General features: G+C 46.2%; 1 protein-coding gene across 1 annotated transcript in view; it reads left to right on the forward strand.

Moving 5' to 3' along the window:
* Positions 1-22,612, forward strand: part of Vstm4 (V-set and transmembrane domain containing 4) — a 78,847-nt gene that overhangs the window by 27,746 nt on the left and 28,489 nt on the right. The window contains exons 3-5 of the mRNA XM_051141807.1: positions 124-189; positions 6,775-6,882; positions 17,127-17,160. Coding sequence (XP_050997764.1) covers positions 124-189; positions 6,775-6,882; positions 17,127-17,160 — 208 coding nt within the window. The remainder of the gene's footprint in view (positions 1-123; positions 190-6,774; positions 6,883-17,126; positions 17,161-22,612) is intronic.

Raw genomic sequence — 22,612 nt, forward strand, 5'->3', positions numbered from 1 at the left:
TTTTGCTATGGACGTTATAAATTTAAGTGACATCAGTAGCATATGGCACCATTTGGGGTTACAGTGTGGGCCGGGGGTATAAGCTGCCATGTGTCACCCTGCCCTGTCTCTTTCTGCTTACAGTGATCTCCCTCAAAGTTGATGAAGATTCCTTTGAGAAAAAGAAAGTGACCTGGACGTTTTTTGAAGGTAAGCCTGGCATCTTGATGCAGCAGCCTCCTTTCTAGACAGTAACAAAGGAATAGGAGAAAAAATATTTGAGTTTCCTGGTATTTTCCTAGCATCGTTATAAGTTCCTGGACTGATCTTGTGGGAGTGAAATGGGAATTGCTAGCGGTCTTGTCTAGAGTGGACAAAGCAGTGGTGAAACCCTTATTCTGACCAATTCTATTTGTTTCGTTGTTTTACTTCCCCTGTATCTCTCCTAGATGATGCCAAGGAGGGCATGGGAAATTAAAGACTGCATCCACAAAAGCTGTCCTTAATTTTTGGTTGCTTCAGAAGTTTGGGGTTCTAAAGATTTTGAGAGCTATAAGCAACTGGTTTTCCTCCTGTGTTAAAACCACTCAGGGAGCTTTAAAAACAGGAGTGCTTGGCCCTCCCCAGAGATACTGACCTAGCACGGAACCCTGTGAATACCTCCCCATTTGATTCCAGCCTGCAGCAGGCTAGGAGCCACAGCCCGAGAGACAGTTCCCAGTGGCAGCCCCTCCCTGGAGCTTGTTACGAATGCAAGCTGAACCCTGAGGTGGTGCCTTTCGCTTCTGAAAGGATGCAGCATTCAGTCTTGGCACACTCTGTAGCATGATTTCTACGACACTTGTATAATGCAAGCCTCTGGCCTCCAATCAAGTATGAGTCTTGGTGTGGAGTTATCAACAGTGGATGCTTTTGCCCTGTAGGGGACGTTTTCTGGTTTCAGGAGACAGTTTTGGTTGCCTCAGATGTGGGAATGCCACTAGAATCTTGAGGTCAGAGACAATGCACAAGACAGTCCCCATATCCACGGATTCTGCCCCCAAATACCAAGAGTTAGGAGGTTACAGGTCTCTGCCTCATAGAAAGACCAGTAGAGAGATGGTCACCACAAAGTAACTGAAGATTATGACCATAAGCAGTGACATCATTCTCTCTCAAGCTCTTGTGCAGAGCTTTTGGACAGGGGACAGTGGTTAATGTCACTGGGGGCAGGACCTTTCGAAGGATTCCATCTTGGGAAGTATTGCATTGATTGATATGGAGTGAGTTGGTCAAGGGATCTAAGAAGAGGTCTGTGCCCCGCCCCCTGCCCATTGTAGGTCAGCAAGAGAGTATGTAGAACCATGGGCAATTGGCCTTATAGGGAATGCTCAGGGATTCAAAGCTACCTTTTCCAGTAGCCTGTTAGAAAGACACCATATCGCTTTGAAAACTTTGGCTCTAATTTTCCATGGTTGGTGAGCCACCCATGTCCACATAACCACTCAGTTTGCCAGGACTTATTGTTTAATGTTATAGTTGTAAGTAGTTTTTTCCCTCCCTTTCTCCAGATCACATTTTCCCCCCAATAGTGAATCTTCAAATTTTCCTTCTACACTTCATAATTCCCTTTTTCTTTATCTGATAACTTTCTCCTAGCAAAGCAGTCCTAGTCCTCCCTCTTGTGCAGAGATAAAGGTGGTTCTCTCCTCCACAGAGGGAACTTGTGTGTGTGTGTGTGTGTGCATGTGTGTGTGTGTGTGTGTGTGTGTGTGTGTGTGTGTGTGTGCATGTGTGTGTGTCGGGGTAGGGTAGAAAGCAGGGTTTTCTCTTCTCATTACATTGGAGTAAAACTGAGACAATCTGGTTGAGCATTACCCTCTGTCTTCAGAACTGTCTTAAGCATGGCGCTAGGATCAGGTAGCACACTGGAAATGGCTGCAGGGTTCACCAAGGAAGGTCATTAAAGCATCTGCCTGAGGGAGGCCTGGCTCCACCTCTGCAGTGCTGACCAGCACATCAGGAATCACGCGTTCTCGGGGGATCGGGGGGTGAGGGGGTGTGAGGTGGCTTTGATGGGGATGACCTAAGGACTGTATCGTAAGACTGCAATGCTACAAGAGAAAAGACCTCATGCATTTCAAAGGACTGTAGCACCAGTCTGGACACACTCTGCAGCTTGTATAATGCCAAAGGTGCTGACTATCAGCTTAACTCTCAATTTAACTGTAAGTACAATCTGTGGCCCAGCATGGCCTTTCTATGGAGTCAGTAAAATCCTATCAAAGACCAGAAGTTGACATTCTCACCATGCATTATGCATACCCCAGGACAGCTGTTTCCATGTTTTTGGTTTTTTTTTTTTTCCCTGCTGGAGGTGGTGGTGGTGATAATGGCACTGGCGATATTTGCAGTCACCGCTGCTGCCACCACCGCTGGCCGCCACCGCAGCAATGTCCCTGTGTTCTGCTTTTTAAATCTGCCACAGCTTTAGCAAGGTCAAGGGTGTAGTTGAAACTCTCTGGCACAGGATCTCAGGCCTTTCCCTCCTTTGTTCCTGATTGGAAGAGCTTCACTGTGGGCTGTGGACAGATATCCATCCTCCTGGGGCTTAGCTAGGTCTGGCGGTGTGCCTGCCCAACAAAACAAGCATTGATTGTCAGGGCTCTTGATGAGCTATTGGAGCGAGTTAAAATCCCTCGGGGCTATCACTCAGATAGTTTGCCCTGAGCAAGATGGTATTACAGGCTGCATTAAAAAAAAAAAAATAGTGGAAGTACACAGAGTTTTATTGCCGGAACAGCTATTCCCTAGGCTCTTGCCTTTGAACTGGAAATGTAAAATACTGACCCTGGCTTTCTTGACTGCTCTTGCGGCAGGAAGGGTCGGGTGAGGGGCACTTGGTTGTGCTAAGGAATGCTGGGTCACACAGTTTTACAGCAGCACTGAATACTCTGTTGGTTGCCAGGCAACAGGTGCTTTTTGTCCTGCCTGGCTCAGTTGGCAGTCTAGGAGGATGGGCAAGAGCTGGCTCAGTAACATTGTCACCCTGTGTTGGCCTCCCTGTGGTGTGCGCAGCCACTGCAGCCTGCTGGCCCCACCATCTGTTTTGGGAAGACCCTTTTGTTTTGTTCTGCTTTGCAGCTTGTCTAAAAGTGGCAGTGGTGTCTTTAGCAGCTCAGTGGCAAAAGACAAAATCACAAACAGGTTTAAGGATGGCTGCATGATATTTGCTATTGTTGAATGCGTAGGTAGAGGTAATATTTTGTTATTTATATATTCACTTATTTTGCATTTATTCATTCATTTTATTATTTATTTGGACAGAATTAAGCCCAGTGCCTGACACAGTCTGTGCTTATACGTTGCCACAGAGCTAAATCCTCAGTCCCGTGTGGCTCTTCATTTATTTTGATACTAGCTCATGAAGGCTATGAGCTCTCTGCCATCAACCTACAAGCTCCAGTGACCCTCCCATGTGATATTCACAAGTTGGTTTTCGAAGTTTTGTTGACTTTGAGTCTAAAGCGTTAGTTTTACCCTTCAAACAGTGTTATTTGGTCAGGCTCGTGTTTTGAAATTTTTTGAGTCATCTTTTATAGATAGATCAAGGGAGAAGAGAGGATGACATCAGTCTAGAACTCAAGCCTGAGAACAGTCTCTAGAGCACAGGGCGACTTGCTTGAGCTGTCACTGTGAAAATGTGACCCTAGTCTTGTGATTTTAGGACCCTCCCTGGCTTTGGGCTAACCTTTGTTTACAGAGAAAACTAGAGACAGTGGCAGGGCCACTGTTTTGAACAGCTTTGCCCCTTTTTTGGTAGTTAAAATAAAATGCTTGGCACAGTAGACAAAGTGAGGACTTCTCAGTGTCAATTGCTGCCTGGGGGAGGGGATACACATGTGTTGTTTTTCCTCTTCCTGCAAAGAGACACATTTTAAGGCTCCTATAGCTCCAAGAGCTGACCGGAGACCATCCACTGGTACCCACGCATGAAGATCCACATGTCGGTGGGTGGTGCCCACTGATGGGTATCCATCACCCCCAGGGCTTCTGTGCTTGGCAGAGCAGAGCAGCAGAGCATTACACCCCGGCCAGAGGTCTTGTGATTCTGCAGCCACAGCTGCCTATAGAGAGCCAGCTCCCTCTTGTCGCGTCTAGGCTGAGATCAGAAACCAGGACTGGACCTTGAATTCTTTGCCTCCTTCCATGGTAGAGCACCTCCCAGATGTGTGTGGTGTGTTACAGAGACCTCTGACAATATTGACAAATCTCAGAGCTCTCCTGCAGCCCTGTTCCTCCGTGGTCCCAGTCTAAGAAGTGTAGAGAAAATAAACAGACAGGTGGGTGAGGATACTTTTATCTTGGGGCATAGAGACTTTAGTAAGACAGCGTTTTCCTCCTATCCAAGAAGGAAACAGAAGCCAAATTACCCTACCTTTTTTATCGGGACTGACATCTGAATCCCAAGGAGACTGCTTTGTCTCCATCTGCCCCAATTCTGTGTGGCCCAGCAAGGCAATTGGACTATTTACCACTTTTTTTTTTCATGCCAGCCAAGTTCCTGGAATAATTTTCTCAATAATGAATAAATCAGAACTGGCTGTGGGAGTCACAGGATTTAGACTGTCCTGTATCCTGGAATCCTGTCCTCAATCTGGGTCTGTGACCTCAGTTGATCAGGACTTGCTTCTTTCAGAATCCACGAGTCCCATTGTTGAGTTTTGCATTGTTGAAATGGAGGCACACATGTGAACTCTCTAGCCATTCCACTCTATCAGTCTATAAAGCCTCAGACAAGATCATGTGTGTCCCTGTGAACAGTGGACTTTACTACTGGGAAAAAGCCACTGTTTCCAACCAGAGCTCCTCACATCCTGTGACTTTCCGTCCATTGTAATCTGACTTCCACTAGGACTTTCCCAGTACATGGATGGGAAGACCACATGGTTGCTTATGAACAGCATTTGAGGCATTAAGCACTTCCCACAGTGCTTCATGTTCATTCTTGCATTTAGAATTCTCCCTCCAGCTCCCCTCTGCTCCAGGATCCCCTTGGGAGACCCTACCTTCAGCCTACCCATATGTGACCAAAAAAAAAAAAAAAAAAAAAAAAGACCAAGTCAATTTATAGAAAAAAGCAGTTAATTTGGGGTCTTATGTTTCTGGAGGTCTGGAGTCCATGACCATCATGGTGGGATGTATTGCAGCAGGCCGGCAGGCATGGCATTGGAGCCGTAGCTGAGAGCTCACATCTTGATCCATGAGCGCAAAACAGAGAGAGAGAGAGAGTTAACTGGGATTGTTTTGAACATCTGAAGCCTCAAAGCTCACACTCCAGTGCCACACTTCCTTTAGCAAAGCCACACCTCCTGATCCTTCCTAGACACTTCTATCAGTTGTGGCCCATACCAATCATTCAAATATATATGCCTGTAGCCTACATTCTCATTCAAACCCCTATATGTATTTATGGGTTTTTTTTTGTGTTTATATACAGATGTTTCTCTGCATGTACATCTATGCATTACATGTGTGTAGTACTTTCAAGGTCAGTAGAGAGTGTTGGTTCCTCTAGAACTAGATTTACCAATTGTTGTGAGTGCTGGGAACCAAAACTGGGTCCTCTGAAAGAAAAAGTACTTTTAGCCACAGAATCATTTCTCTAGCTCTCAAGGCTTTAAAAAAAATAGTTTCGATCCATAATTGTTTGAATTTTTGGATGTGGAAACTGGAAACACAGAGATACAACTATGCTTCTTTTTTAGTTCAAACTTCTAAGTAGCCAGGAACAGAAATCTACTCAGTCTAGTGTAGACAAAAATGTTGACCAACTCTAAGAACACAAAAGGACTTAATGACTTCAGACATGTTGTCTGCCCCCAGTCTTCCTTCCTAGGTTCCTGGACAGATAGCATGCCTGCTGACTCAGAGGTTCCACTAGAAACTCAAATCTTGAGAACATAGTATGAGATGAATTAAGATTCACATTGATGAATGCTCATCCTAGAGTTCTTTGTTATAAAGAAAACAGGGAGAAACAATGATTAGTCAATGGTAAACAATCTAAACAACCGTTTCAAATTGTTTGGGGCAGGAGTACTGGAGAGATGGCTCAGTGGTTAAAGGTCCTTGCTCCCATTGCAAAGGACCAGAGCTTAGTTCCTAGTGCCCATAGCCAAGGGCCCACAATCATCTGCAACTCTGGATCTGATACTATTATCTAGCCTCTACAGATACTTGTATGTATGTGCATGTGTGTATGCACACACACACACACACACACACACCCTTTAAAAAATAAAAAAAAAAACGAATTATTTTCACTTCTCAAAAGTTTTCCAAAATAGCTCTTCCATTTTCAAGCACTACCAGCCCAGTTGGAGTGACCTAACTTAGCCACATCCTTCCCAGCACTCTGAACAGTGTGGGGACAGTCCCACGCTGGCTTTCTTTTACATCTCTTCCATGACTGAGCAAGTTGAACGCATTTCTGTATGTAGTTACCAGTGTGTATCTTGTCCAGTGAAATGTCTCTGCATGCTTTACTCACTTTCCGGGTAGGATTCTGTGCTTACTTTCATGGTTGAGTTTTGAGACTTCTTGTCACTAGGTGGGTGGGTGCCTTGCCTCTGAGCTGCATTGCTGGCCCTTGAGGTTTGCCTCTGATGACAGCCTAGGAACTCTGCCTCCCAAATGTAGATCTGAAGGGTTTCCACTTGTGCATTTTTTTTCCTGAAAGATCTTTATAGTTTACATCTGAAATCCTTCTCGTGGTTCATTTGGAGTTACTGTTTATAACAATGTGCCTTTCAGATCTCTACATGTATGCCGTCCTTGTGTGCTGTGTGGGCATCCTCAGTGTTCTGCTCTTCACCCTGGTCATTGCCTGCCAGTCTGTGTTTCACAAGAGGAAATCTAGAGGTAAGAAAACAGATAAGGTCATGTCTGGGATGGGAAGACACACCACACACACGTACAGGCACACATGCACGCACACATGCACGCACGCACACAGGTAGGGAGGCAGGCAGATGATGACGTTGGGCAAAGTATCTATCATCTTGGTGGGAAGGCATCCTGGGTCAGCAACTGTTTACCTGGAACCAGAGAGCAGAGTGAGTGGGCAGACTGGCTTCTCATAGGTGATGCTGAGATAAGCTGACCTGAGCCGCACCAGCTAGATTCCCTTCCCTCACATTTCTTCGCTAGTGGGGCTTCGGGTTCCTCAGCTACTATTGTGTTATTCATCCTGAGGAAGCTGAAGCCATAGCCAGGGCAGCCTGGCATTGCATTTTGGCTCACCCTCTTAGGACTGAGTTTTGGGGGATAAGTTGCCAAACCAAGGGGCTTGCAAATGTCTTCTTGGCAGGCAGGTGACACCTGGAATGCGCCCTGCCCCCTCTGTTCTTTTCCAGTCTGGCGCCTCCTCCTTTCTTGTCAGAGTCTCTGATTCCCTGGAGTCTGTCCTCAGTCCTCTCTCCCTCTGTTTTCTTTCTCAGGCATTGCAGTCCATGACTCTTATCTCCATAGGAATGCTGCCCATTCTAACAGCAGTCCATGCCTCTTACTGAGCTCCATTTCCCAAGTCTAGTTGTTCTAAGAATCTGCCCAGCCGGCTGCCCCTGTTCTGTTCTCCAAAGAAGGCTCAGCGGACCTTTTTCCAGGGTGTTGGCTGCCTCCTCGGGCCTTGCTTGAGATGTTCCTTCTTTAAAGCCCTCTCTGAGTATTCCTTGTACAAACCCCCTCCCCCAAGGCTCTCCAAAAGGAGTTGGTGGACCCTGAGCACACTTATGGTGACACACGAGTTAAGTCACACATCCCTGCCACTATAAGGCTCCGGTTGTGAATCTGGGAAGAGTTAGCTTCTGTTCACGCTCATAGGAACCTTTATACTGGGAAACTGAGTGACAGCTACAAAGGGGACAGCTCCCCAGGGATATGGGCAAGACTGCGGAAACCAGGAAGGGAGGATGGGCTTCCAGGGCCTGACACCCATGGGAAACTTGCTCAAGGGGTGAGGAGGAAAAATTCTGAAACCTATAAGAGCTGCTGTTGTCACAGGGATCAGCAGCGAAGAGCTCTGGCTGCTCTTCCAGGGAACCTGGGTTCAGCTCACACCACTGACATGATGGTTCACACGCATCATTAATTCTAGTCCAGGGGAATTGGGTACCCTCTTAGGGCCTCGTCCAGCACCAGGTATGACATGGTACACAGATGTACATGCAGGCAAAGCACCTACACATGAAATAAAATAAAATAAAATAAAATAAAATAAAATAAAATAAAATAAAATAAAATAAAATAAATTGCTGTGGTGGGAGAGGTGGCACAGAAGAGCAATTCAGCCAAAGTCCAGCTGGGGCAACGAGCGGGCTCAAGGGTCCTGCACGCACAACTTCCTTTCTTCAGTGCAGAGTTCTGGGTATTTCTTCCCTTAATGTTAAACCAAAGGCAGCAAGCGTGGAAGACAAAGGAGCCATCAGAAAGTTCCAGGATTTGGCCTCAGTTGACATGAAGCACATGCAGCCCTGGAGCCAGGGGTACAGGCCAGATACAGCTCCACTAGAGCCTGAGAGCTGCCCTCCGGCCTTGTGATTCACTGTGCTGCCCTTAGGTACCTTCCTCTGTGGCATCTGCCACCCCATTAAGATATCCCAGAATTTCCCTAGTTCACGGACCCCAGCTGCTTCTCTGAGCTTGTGGCAAATGTTGCCCATGGGTGTTGGCCCCCTGCCTCCCTTCCAGAGAACTCTGTGTGAGGCAGAGAGCATGCATGTGACAGACCCTCCTTGGAATTTGGCTCATGACAGATGCTCCATAAATGATGAACAAATAGATTTGCTTCTCAGCTGCTCTGCTCCCAGCTGTTGGAGCTTAAAAGTCACTAGCAGTCTCCAAGCTGGGTGTGTGCTAAGGGCAGCTCCACCAGGGCTTGGGCAGACTGGAGGTGCAGACTCCTTGGGACTTGAGGCAGGGCCCAGGAATCAGAGAAATGCCAAGAAGGGCAGACCAGACACACTGGGAGTGGGGCACCTGACATCTTCCTCCATGCCTCATAGAGAGACTTCAAGGAATGGTTGTTAAAACTGGCTCATCACCTTCGCCTGCCAGAATGCTGCAGGGTGCTTGTGCTCAGCATCCAAAGCCCTGCCCAGATGTCAAGAGCATTGTTTGAGCCTGTTATAGATCCAGTGCATGGTTCTACTCCTCCAAGTCCTGTGTTGCCTGCATGGTTCCCATGAGACAGAGAGCGTGACAATATCCCTAAACTAGGCAGTGACAGAGGTGAGGTGAGGGCTCTAGTTGTATTCCAAATGTCCTACTTTTCTACTCTAGAAAACTCTCAGGCATCTAAGGGTGACCGTTGTGAAGGAACTTTTCTCTAGTTTCCCATGGAGGGTTATTGATGAGGTTCTTCCCAAGCAGATCCGCCTGGCTTCTGTGGCTCCGGGCTACCTCTTTTGATATGTCTGAGTTTCAGAGAGGACAAGAGCCCTTTATCGGTGACTTGCAAAGGCTACATAGGATGGTATAAAGACATGGTGTTATGGTTTGAGCATCATGTGTCCCCACCATAGGCGCATGTGTTTGAGGCTGAGTCCCAAGCTGATGGAACTATGTTGAGAGGTGCTGGGAACTTCACAAGGTGACAAGTAGCTGGAGGAAGTAAGTCACAGGAGTCACGTTGTTTTGGGTTTTCTTGTCACGTGTCCCATTTTGTTCTCTGCTCTGTGTCCACCAAGAACTAAAGGGTAGTCTCGGCCAGTTGCTGCCCCTTCTGTGGTGTTTTGCCTGAGCACACGAGGCCAAACGTCTGTGGGCTGACCCCTCTGCAGGCTGGGAGCAAAGAACTCCTTTCCCTCCTTTCAAGAGTTCTTTCAGCTGTTTTGGTCACAGCTACATAAAAGCCAACACTACACTCGACATACATGTGGCAGAAACAAGTATGGATGGGTGCAGATAGACTTTAACATCTGGGAGTAGGGCTGCTTGCGAGCCCCAACTTAGGAGTTTCCAGCAAAGCACAAAACACAGTACACACATTCGGTTTTCATGCCCTTGTAACATCCATTGCATATTAAGATAGAAATGAGCTTGGGTCCTAGGTGCTTATGAATGGGTTTCTTCCTTTTCAATGTGAACTCCAGAGGGTCATTGATCAGGAGCAAATTGTCACTGCTTGTTGGATTCCCCTTGAATACCAAAGTCATTGAGTGCAATATTTCCAGTGTTAATGCTTTGTGCCCTAAGCTCAAGGATATCAAGTTTTTAGAAACTGGGGGACAAGTCCAGTTGGGGACCCAATGCTTTGGTGGCTCTGCTTCTGTCCCAGCACTCTCTGGGACATTAATCCTCTGAGTTCTCATTTGGTAGAAAAGAGGAGAATGCAGAGTGATGGTGATTTATTTCAATATTGCTGTCTTTCCCACTGCCAAACTGGAAGCAAGGTAGACCCCAGCTTGGGGAGGAGAAAGAGGTGCAGCCCAGTTACCTTAGGTAGCTAGGGAATAACTGACTGCCATGGGGGCTCTTTGGGGTCAGGAGTGCTGGGATGTTTCTATAACAGCCACCTGGTCAGGATATACTACAGGAAGTGCCTTCTGGTGTGAGCTAGCTGCTGTCAATGGCTATTACTCTCATTGAGGACCATTAAGCACTTGTGGGCCATACCAAATGGTTCTGTGATCCTAAGACACTACAATCCAGTAACACTTGCCAACTTTTTGTAATGGCTTCACATCCCATGCCCTGAATGATAACAAATCTGCATCATTGTGACTTAAGCTAGAACTGTAAATAAAGGGTCGAGGATAATGTTTGGTTTGAAGAGGGGATCCAATTCTTACAAGGGGCCTTACTGTGAGCCTCTTGGCGTTTAGGTTTTCCCCTCAAAGTATGTTGCTTGGATTTTTGTGTGTGCCTGTTTGGGAAAGCCAGCCCCTCCTGTAGGGGTCATAGGGGACTAAGGTTTGTAGGTTGCTCCTACCCAACAGTGCTCCTTGGTTCCTGCAGGAGCATCTGGACAGAGGACATCCTGAGGACCCTGTAATACCCTTGGCTCTTCCAAAACCAAGGGCAGCAGGCCAGCTTCTTTGGCTGCTGTTCTGCCTCAGCCGTCACTGCTATGTTTCCAGGATGCCCAGCTGCTCCATGAGCAAGGCTAATTGTACCCACGTGTTCCAGCCCAGCCCAGGCGTATTCCATTCTGTTCTCTAGCACACATCACTGTCCTTGATCTCAGTGCTAATGACTACACTTCCCAGGACTTTGTCCTGGGGCCTCTTCAACTGAGTCACTCTGCAGAACACCAGTCCAGGGGCCCAGGACTGAACTCTGAGTTTGGTGGTTTCTCGGGACGCTGGTTTCTAAGGCCACTGGCTTGTCAGGAGTCCATCTAGTCTTGCTGGCCCAGGGAGCTTCTGATGCTCTCTCCCAGCCTTCTGTGCCTGAGCTTCCAAAGGGTGATTTAGCAATGAGCTACTGTGAGGTGTCTGTAAGGCACCTTGGGACCAGGCAGGAGCAGGGGTGCCCTTTCTTTACTCTATAGGGGTCACTGTGAGCTCTAGTTTCTGCCCACTTGAGCTCTGTTGTCTAAGACCAGAGATTGGACAACCCAAAGCTCATTACAACCCCTCTCTCCCCTGCCTGTCTCGCTGTGAGGACCAATCAAAGGCCTTACGGAGTTTCCCTCCAGCGTTACAACGAAGAGGAAACTAGGGACTGTGTGCCACTCACAGCCAGACTGCAGTGGGAGAAGAGACCACAAAGGACAGGATGGCTGGCTGGGCTGACAGAGAACAGAAGGATGATCTGAGGAAGTCAAAGGGCTCAGCAGCCTGGAACCAGAGACACCTGGTAGCCCCAAGGCCAACTTTATCCTTGGTCTGGTGGTAGAAAATGCCACAGGCTATCCTGGGTCCTACGGGTTCTTGACAGGCCCACTGAGACTGGTGGGAAAGAGGCCATCTTCCCTCTGTGAGGCTTGTGAGCCTCCTAGCAGGTTTCTCAAGAGTCCTGGACTCAGAGCCTAGATTCAAGTTCGTTTATCTACAAAGTGAGTCTTCAGATATTGCAAAGGAATTACATCTGAGCCCCCAAATCTCCTGACTGTAAAGCAAGGAGGGGTATTCAGCTTACCTTTCAGGACTGTGGGACTCCTAGTCCTGGGTGTGGGCAAAACAGGCATCCTGTTAGTCAGCCTTCCACCACTGAAGAATCTGGACAGACATGAGCTTAAAGGAGGAAAGGGTTATTTTGGCTCATGGGCTCGAAGGTTTCAGTTTATGATTACTTGACCTCATTGCTTTGGCCCTCATGGAGTCAGAACCTCTCAGCAGGGAGCATGCAGGGAACAGAGCATCCCATCTCATGATGTCTTAGAAGCAGAGAGGGAGAAGGGAGCCCAGAACAAGACATGGCTTCCAAGACCCACTCACTGCAGCTATGTTTTGCCATTAAGTCCCCATCACCTTACAGTAGCTCATCCCCAAATCATGAACCACTTAGTAGACTATTAGCCAATCATCCCTCGAGGCCTTACCTCTAAACATTCCTAAAAAGATCATTCAGTTTCTTTTCTGTTGCTATGACAAATGCCCTGACCAATAGTGGCTTTGGACAACAAAGGGTTTATTTGGCTTACTAGTCCAAGAACACAGTCCATCGCTGAGGGAAGTGAAGGGGTTAACTCAAGGCAGGAACCATGGAGGATTATGTTTGCTAGCTTGTTTATTTAGCACAGGACCACCTGCCCAGGGAATGGTGCTGCCCATGGTGGGCTAGGTACTCCTACATCAATTGTAAAACAAACAAACAAACAAAACAAAACAAACAAACAAAAAAACAAGACACTCTCCCATAGACATATCCACAGATCAGTCCACCGTAGCCAGTCCTTTGGTTGAAATTCCCTTCCAGGTGCCTCTAGACTGTGTCAAGATGACAGGTAAAGCTGACTAAGACAATGTCAAACTGTCAATGCAGGTGTGTGTGTTCACGTGTGCATGTGCATGCGTGTGTTCATGTGTGTGTGTGTGTGTGTGTGTGTGCCATACCCTGGTTGTCCCTGGCAGTGGGGGTGTGGTTCCTTTAGCCTGCCTTCCAACTCTTGGTGGAATTGGTGACAGTGATAAGCCCAGCTGGGGAAGTCATCGCCTTCAGGCTTGACACACTTTTGTAGGCTTGGCCATGGGTGATGGCTTTGAGCAGTGAGGATCTAGCTGAGAATGAGGGAAAAGGGTGGGGACAGGAAGTGGCTAGAGCTGGAGTGTCTTGTCAGGAGGGGTGAGAAGCACTAAGCTTCCTTCCAGAACTTTCCTCGGTCACCCAGAACGAAACCATGTGTCTTGTGTTTTTATCTCTGAGGACAAATGTTCCACACTGGATGCAGGAGACAGTGATGGAGGACTATCCTGTCAATCACTCCAATGGACCTCTTCTCCTTCCTGCTTCCAAACCCTAAGAGCTAGTACCATAATTAGGATGGTCCTGTCTCACTAGGAAGCCTCCCACATACTCCTGAACCCTCGCTGTGTGGGCTCCCCCTCCAGAGAGTCAGGTTAAGCTAGGGCCACACTGATGTGATTGGCATGCTGTTATGCCTACTGATAGGGGACTCTGGGGCATCCATTTCTCAGAAGCTTACACTGAGTCCTGGGTGGTCCCTCTTCATCAGCGGGCATGTTGTTCCTGCATCCTCACAGCACAGACCTTACATTCATGCAAATATACTACTGGCATGACCCACCATGCTGGCGGCCCTTCTTAGCCAGTCCCCTCACCCTGAAGGAAGTTCCTCAGCTTCTATTCTACCTCTCTTCCTGGTCTCCATCTACCCTGTTCCTTTCCCTGCATCTCCCCAGACACAGGGAAGCTTCTGGCATTCTGCTGGATCTCGGCCCTGCTCTACCAGCTTCGGCTGCAGCTCAATGTACAGGCCATAGGTTCTGGGAGGCTCAGCCATCTATCTGTAGATAGCACCAGCTCTCAGTGTCTCTGAGAATGGCACAGAGTAGACACAGAGGCCTCCAGGTCAGGTCACTCTGCCGGTGTGACATGGAAGGACTTGCAGCACTCAGATCGCTGCAGCCTGGGGCAGACTGGGCTGCACGGCCGACTTGCCTAGCCTCACTGTCATGGACACTGCAGGTTTGAGTGGACATTGTGGACATCATGGCTGGTTTCTCCTGGCACTTCCGTCTTTGCCATCTTCTCTGTGTGGTTTATCTGGTTTTTTGTCTGCATTCGTGACCTGGTCTCCTTTGTTATAAAGGCGCCTGCCTTGTTGAATTAGAATTCACCCTAATGGTCTCATTTTAACTAATCTCTAAGATCCTATATCCAACTACAGTCCTATTACAAAGTGCTGGGGATTAGGTTTTCAACATATGAATTTTGGAGAACACAGCTTCGTCCATTACACCTGCTGTGTGCCTATGGATAAGTTTATTATCCTCTCTGTGCCTTAGTGTCTTTCATTACAACATAGAAACAATGTCTAAAATGGTTAATGTAAAGTGTAACTTGGAGTACAAACTTGTGGGCTCTGCACTTTTTTTTTTTGCCTGAATAGTTCTTGAAACACTTTTTCACAAGCTCTGTGACCTTGGTCTTTTATATTTATGTGTTGTCGACACCTCAACTTTTTCATTAAAAATGTAAATTGTTTCAATAGAGGTGCTTTCCAGAGTGCTGCATGAAAAGGTATCTTAAAATGGTGTGATGACATCATGCCCTTTCATATCCTTGATTTTGATCACCATCCCTGTTTATCTTAAGCACCCCATGAAGGAAGGAAAACACCCCATGAAGTGCAGGGGGGCGGGGATGGAATGCCTCAGCGGTTAGGAATGCCACTCTGTCCTTTCCCTTCTCTTTCCCATCCACTCATCCCACAGAATTTTATCCTATCTTCACACAGCTGTTATGTTGAGCGACGACTGTGCTTGCCTGCACGCATGTGTGCATGTGCACAAATTTGAGCTAATAACATCTCCATTCCCTTGTCTCTGTGTGCAGGTGTTAAAATATTGTTATAAGATCAAATTATCAATACTTCACAATTCGCAGCATTTTGAAAGATGACTATAAAATGAACAACAATAACATAAATAGATCATTTACTTAGATAAATAATTAATACACCCACAGTAAAATTTCATTGCATGTGCATTTCTACCGAAATGGATTTTTGTTTTTACATTATATATCCTCACATGTAAATGAGAAGACAAGCACTCGGAATCTGATTCAGAATCTGATTAGTGGTGTAGTTAGTTCTCCATCAATCCCATTTCTGCTTTGTTAATAGGTGTCAGCTTGAGGAATTTCACCTTTAATACAAAAGAAGGCAAGAATAGGTGGAGTTTTCTTATGCTACTCAATACCATGTATAGCTTTTGAATTACATAGGTTAAGAGTTAAATGATGACGTATCATCAAAGCTGCTGGTTGACATGCTGCCAGCGGACACCTGGATCAGGTCACTAGTCAACCCTAGTTGGAAGCTGAATACTGGGAATCTCATTGTCATAAGTTTTAGCTACTAAGCCATGAGCCATTTGAAGTCCCAGTGGACACTAATGCTTCATGCCAGCTCATGGGTCCTGCTTCCCAGGACAGGTCTCTATGAGATAAGTCCGGATGAGCAGACAGCATGCCTTGGCTTTGTGATGTGGAGAAGGTGGTGTTATAAACAGAGAAGAAAAGGAATAAAGTCAGATCTCAGGCACGCTGTAAGGGAACCCAGAAATTGATTCCTATAAGCTGTTTCAAGAATGTCCTAGGGTATACAAACCAAATACTAAAGTCTATTGACCCACATAAAGCTTACAATGCTGTCATAAATATGAATTGTCCCATATATGCTATGGTTGCTATTGTAGTATCTATAAACCATCTATTCCACTGTAGGTGCTCAGTAAATGAAATATAGGAAAGGTTTTGACATTAGCACGGAGCTGGCTTGTATGCCTTTTTAGCTCTCCAGTGCTGACAGCCCTGCTTTGGAATTTGCACTGGCTGACTCCATGGCAGGATTACCCAAACACAAGAGCATGAGAAAACCATTTCATCTGCTCACCGTCCACGGGTCAACAGTGGGCTCTGTGGAGCATCTGTTGCTGCTTTCAGCTAGAGGCATTCATGCAGCTGCAGTCTGGCCGTGGATCAGTTGGGGTTGCTTGTTCTGGGTTCTCAGCTACAATGCTTAACGCCTTCTCCGTGGGGACTCAGCTTCCAGTGGGCCCACAGAAAAGCTGGCAGCAGGAGAGCTGCCGGCCACAAGCCTCAGACACAGCACCCTTCCTGCCTCTGCTTGTGGCACATGGGCTAATGTTCCTTGGATCCAAGCAAGCCAGGCGGCCAAGTTCTGGTTAGCATGAGGCAGGAGGTGTTATACACAGGTGTGAACTGATGCAAAGTGGTGGGATTCCCTGGGGCATAGAAACATTTGCCACACAACTCAGGATTTCCCTGGCTGTTTCAGCTTTCCTCTGTTGAAGTGACCTCAACCTCAAGTCTTAGATGAGACACATTCTAGATTAGGTACCCATGTATTCTTATTTTTCCACTATGGATAGAAGGTTTACCTCAAGGAGAACCACTGTAGAAAGATATCTTGCTCCAAGACTGCTTTTCTTAAGGCCCTCTTTTTGACGTGTTGGTTTAAAATAGTACGAAGCCCAAGGCTAGTCTCAATGTTGAGGTCCTCCTGCCTCAGGCCTCCAAGCATTGCAATATCACATCTGACTAAGAAGCCCCTTTTGGGACCATAAAGAGCATTAACCAGAAAATGCAGCCAATTTTACAACGAGCAGATTCTGAGGAGAAGAGATAGCCTGCCCCATGTGGTCCCAAGGGCTGTTCTCATGACTCAGGTGGAACTTCATCACACTAAGACCAAAACATCTTGGCCAATGATGACTGTTACGATGACTGGGGCATGTGGCTTCATGCCTGGTACAGACCAGAGCTGAAATCAAAGCAATTTATTCATGTGCTCCTGATATCTCTGTTGTGATTTCCCTCCAAAACTCATAGGCAAAAAACCCCAAGAGTTGTCTGGTGCAGCCCCAATACCTGAGCAAGATCTGGGTCCCTGCCTTTCAGGTAATATCAAACTAGCCTATATTTACCCGCCATTATTCTTTTTCCTTTCACAGTGAGACATTATTTGGTGAAATGCCCTCAGAACAGGTAGGAATGTTTTCTTTGTTATTTCAAATAAAATATTTTGTTATTCTATGTTCTCTAAGAAATTAGTTAAGTACATGTTCTTACTTAGAGATGTTGGTGACAAGAAAGCCAAACATTGCATGTTCTGCATATGTATTTTGCATGTGTGACTAGTCCACACCGTGTCCAGATGGCATGAAGCTCATGTTGGCCCAGCCTGTGTCTTTGAGGAGCTTGGATCGTGTCCTGTAGAGCCTATGGGAATTTATGACTGATCTGAGCCACCTCGGTCCCTTCTCACCCTTAACACTTCTAACCCTTTCCCACGAATACTGACTTGGCCCATGCTCTACTTTACCTGACACAAACCTCATTGGGAATACAGTGACTTTAAGACGTTAAAATTCATTGAAATATTTTGAAAAAAAAAAAAAAAAGGTAAATTAAAACCCCACCCAACAAAGAGAAGTTATTTTTTAAAAGTAGCAAGTAAGCCACCAAGCTGCTGTCACACACATATATTGTAATTCCAGAGGAACTATTAAAACAACTCTACCCCCAACACTAAACACTACGATATAAAAATCAAGATAATCTCAGACATTCTCACCCAGAGTTGCCACAGTTTCCTGCTTCAACAGTGCTTGAACAGAACCGGTGCTCAACCCCTCAGATCCCAGAAGAAATCCTCCGTGTGTGATCTGACATGTTGAGCTCTGATGGGGTCCAGGGCAATTCTAAATAGAAGATGTGTACTTTTCATCAAGTGGTGTGTACTTTCACCAAGACATCTACAGACGGAAACGTGAACTGAGATTCTTACAGCATCAGTATCAACGTTATTAAATTTAATTACAACACCAACATAATTAAAGAGTTTTCGCCCTAAATATAAACGCTAAGACTATAAGATTTCTCAATGAAAACAAGAGGAAATTCTTGTATCTTTGAATTGGTAAAGGGATACTGTGCAAGAGTTATAAATTAGAGACTGAAGCTGTGTACTTCCAAAGATATAATTACAAAAATGGAAAGACAAGCCACCAAATAAGAGAAAATGTTTGAAAATTAGATAAGAGATGAGGAACATGTTGCCAGATATAGAGTTCTTCCAACTTCATAATAAGATGACAAATAGCACAATTAAAATAGGCACGAGCAATCGGAACAGGTATTTCCCTAAAGAAGATGTACCAGTGGCTCCTAAGTATGTGGAAACATGCCCAATATCTTTAGTCATTAATTAGGGAAATGCAAATTAAATAACAATGGGATTCCAGCATACCCCAACCACAATGCCTACAATCCAAAAGAAATGATGCCAAGTCTTGGCGTGGGTATAGAGAGACTGGATTACTGCACATTGCTGAGTGGAGCAGCCCCTGGGGAACACAGTTGGGAAGTTTCTTACGGTGTGGCTTTTAATAATATGAGCCACAAACTCTACTTGTAGCGATCTACCCAAGGGGAATGGAAGTGTACATTGACACAAAGATCTGGGTGGGATTGTTTACAACTGTTCAATTCATGATGAACAGACACTGGCAACGATCCAATTATGCTTATCAGCTGCTGAGAGAGCAAACAAAATGCAGTGGATTGGTCCAGCAAAGTTCTACCTGGCAATGGGACTGACTAGAAACAAGCCATTCTCAAAATACCGCAAGTGAGAGGAACCGGTGCAAAACTTACAAATGTGTGCTATTTTAATGAAATGCTTGGGAAAGGAAGATTTATGGCAACGCAAAGTAGAGCAATGGTGGCTGAGGTTGAGCATGGGGATTAATTGTGGGTGTGATTAATGCAGTATGGAATAAATGTGGAAGGAACTTTGGGGGGGGCAGTGATTGCAGTGTCCTAAAAATGTATCGTCCTGATGATTGCACCACTTTATAGGTCTATACAACTCCGCCAAATTGTTTATTTATGTGCTACAAATTGAACTGTATATTAATTATGCCTCAACAGAGCTTTTTTTTTTTTTTTTTCTTAAAACCATGTCCCGTCATGCCCTAGGACTAGGGTGAAGCAGGTGTGCCATTTGGAGGGAAGGTTCCAGTTGGGCGGTCATGGTTGCTGTGAGGCCAGCCTACCAGTCTCTCTTGACTCATGGGATACCTGGCTCTGCTTCATGGAGATTGTGGCTCCTCCTGTCTTGGGTCCTTGTCCCCTAGTCCTCATCATTCTCCCCTTACAGCTGTCCCATTCTAAGCTGGTGACTAATGGGTGTAGCAGTACAGCTTGGATGTCATCTAAGCTTGGTGGGCATTAGAGTCAGGTCTCCCCTAGCCATGGAATGTACAAGCGTGTTAGTCATAGTTCCATTGCTGTGACAAAATACTTGAGAAAATCAACTTAAAATGGGTAAAGGCTCATTTTGGGTACTGTTGCTTTGAGGTCTGAGGCAAAGCAGCACATCATGGTGGGACACAATGGCAAAGCAAATCTCATCCCATGGTGGCAAAGAAGCAGAGAGAGGGCAGAGAGGAGTAGGGGTAGTCTTTGTTTGTTTTGCTTTGCTAAAATATCCCAACAAAAGCAACTTAGAGGAGACAGTGTTGACTTTGGCCTACAGTCTAGAGGGAACACAGTCCTTCTGGGGAAAGTTTGGTGGCAGAAGCATGAGGCAAGACTGTCACATCAGATCACCAATCCAAAAGCAGAGAGGGAAGAGAACTTTCAATCAGGCTATAAAACATCAAAGCCTAGTGATATGTGTTCTCCAGCGAGGCTCCACCTCCTAAAGGTTCTGTAACCACTTTGAGCAGAGCCACCAGCTGGAAACAAAATGTTCCAACATGGAGGCTGTGAGACACATTTCACTCTCAAGCCATGATAGGATCCCAATGTTCTCTTCATGGGCGTACCCCAATGATCTAATTTCTTCCCAATAGGCCCTGCTTCTCAAGGGTTTTACCACATCATGATGGTCCCTTGACGAAGATGAGGCTTCACCACTGGTGGTCAAGACTTAATTCATGGCCTTAGAAGATGTTTAAGACCCAAACTATAACCCAAAGGGCAGGGTCATTGTCTTAGTTAGGGTTTCTATTGCTGTGAAGAGACACCATGATCACAGTAATTCTTATAAAGAAAACATTTAACTGGGGATGGCTTACAGTTCATAGACTTAGTCCATATCACCATGGCAGCATGCAAGAAGCCATGGTGCTGCAGAGGTAGCTGAGAGCTCTATGTCTCAGTCCACAGGCAGCAGGAAGAAACTGAGACACATTGAACCTATCTTGAGCATCTGAAACCTCAAAGCCTTCCCCAAGTGGCACACTTCCTCCAGAAAAGCCGTACCTATCCCAGCAAGGCCACACCTCTCAGTAGTACCAGTCTCTATGGGCCTATGAGGCCACCTTCATTCAAACTACCACAGTCTTAGTGTTCTATTCAAATGTTATTTCTGCCTCTGTGCCGGCCACACTGGGGGCAGGGAGTGGGATGTCAATGATGTAGTGAGTTGCCTAGCTCAAAGCTTTCACCATGGAATGCTTCCTGCTGAGCCAACTACACAAGCCTTTGTAAAACTATTTTCCTCCTGCAACTTGAGGCCATGGTGGAGCCAAGCCTGACCATAGATCTTCAGGAAAGCACCCACCCTCCTGATCAGAGTGTCATGTGACCTCATGCAGCCCTGACCCCCTTCTGCAGTGCCTGGCTAAAGAACAACTCAGTTCTTTTCTTCACCTTGGCTTTGACTTACCTGTGTCCTGGGCTTGTAGCCTAGTCACTGAAGCCCATCCCTTTCAGAGGGAGACCCAGATCCTGGTACCCTCTTTGGTAGCTGCTATGGCAACTGGGCCCTGAGTCTCAAGCTCTATTCATGATCGCTGTCCTTCTTTGTCCGCTGAACACTTTCTTCTAAAGGGAAAAAGACAGAAATCACAGGGCCAGGGCCAGAAGCCAGGAAAGGAAACCCTTAGGCAGGGAGGGACCCTCAGGAAGAGGCCACATGCTGGTGCTGAGTACAGTGTGGTCACAGGGACAAGGGCCTTGCCAAGTGACCGGGGCAAGATGGTGACTCTAGGGAGTTCCATGACTTGCTAAGAAAAAGTTCAAAGAAGAAAAGAAAAAGTTATGGTGACTGTGTTCTGTCCTGAGGCAGGAAGCTGGCATGGTTTGGGTGGGGGAGTGGCCTTGGCCTTTAGGACTGAGGGACTTTTCAAGGCTGCGTGCGTGTGTGTGTGTGTGTGTGTCTGTGTGTGTGTGTGTGTGTGTGTGCCTGTGGTTTCACATGCCTTCCCTTGAAGAGTCAGTGATGACAGCAGTTCATTTCATATGAAATGCCTCTAAAAAGTCCCCAGAAATGGCTTTAAAACAAAATTGCACAATTATCCTAAGCTGCGATGCTTCTTAGGTGATGACCAAATTTTTAAAAAGTTTTCAAGAGACAGAGAGAGAGAGAGTTCCCGGCTCAGCCAGCTCCTGGGTCTAAGACTGTACATGTTCGCAAAAGAGACAGGAAGGTGGCACCACATTTCCAGAGCCAGCCTTTTTTCAAGTGTGTGGTGCACTCTGTCTCTTAGACAAACTGGAGCTGAGGCAGTCTCTGTTCGTCATGATGCGTTAGAGACATAATCCAGGGTTATTTTTAAGCTTCATTTAATGCATTTTCTATATTTCTCTGAACCATCAGCGATTTAAAAAAATCCCTTGACACTTGAAGCAAGGGATTTAATCAATAAGTAGCATGCAAAGACCTCAGTGAAGACAGAGATGTAATTTCAGAGACCCCAAGATTTGCTGCTGTAGTATTCATGAACTGTGGTGGAAGAGCTGACAGAGTGAGATGGCCTCAGTGGCTGTAGGATCACTTTTTATGTAGCACTAACAGTGAACACAGGCAGTGTAACCCACTTGTGAATGATCATGGGAAAGCGGTGCATGGAGAAATGCTTTGGCAACCACCTCACGAAGGAGCAGATTTCATCCTTGTGCTCAGAACATGCACACAAAAAGGTCACAGGGAGGGCAGAAGCAACAAAAACTAGTGGACTGTGCCTGGTAGACCCTGGCAGCCCTTTCTGGAGATGCTGGCTGCAGCTTAACACATACACAACACAACTTGCCTTACTTCCAACTCAAGCACTGAGAACAGATTCTGTACTAACTACATAGTTAGGACATGGACACTGCAGGATAATTGTGAGTGGTGACTGCTAAGTGATTGTCCTGAGCCACACACAGTTCAAGATGCTGGGTGCGTCCTATTCATTTAATAACTGTCATGGTATAAGACCATGACAAGTGCCACTATTTACCCACCTTAAAAGTGAAGCTACACAACCTCTAAGGAGCTCCTGACATGTAATGTCGGTTCACCTTGGGTATTTTAATGGCAGTTGAGGGCTTTGGAACTTAGGGTGAGACATCTGGAAAGTCATCCCATATCGTAGCTGACGCTGAGGAAGGCCTGTGGTTACCAATATTTATTGTTGTTCTAAAAGAAACAGGAGAGTTGCCA

This window comes from Acomys russatus, chromosome 3 (assembly GCF_903995435.1).
Source record: "Acomys russatus chromosome 3, mAcoRus1.1, whole genome shotgun sequence".
Taxonomy (NCBI): Eukaryota; Metazoa; Chordata; class Mammalia; order Rodentia; family Muridae; genus Acomys; species Acomys russatus.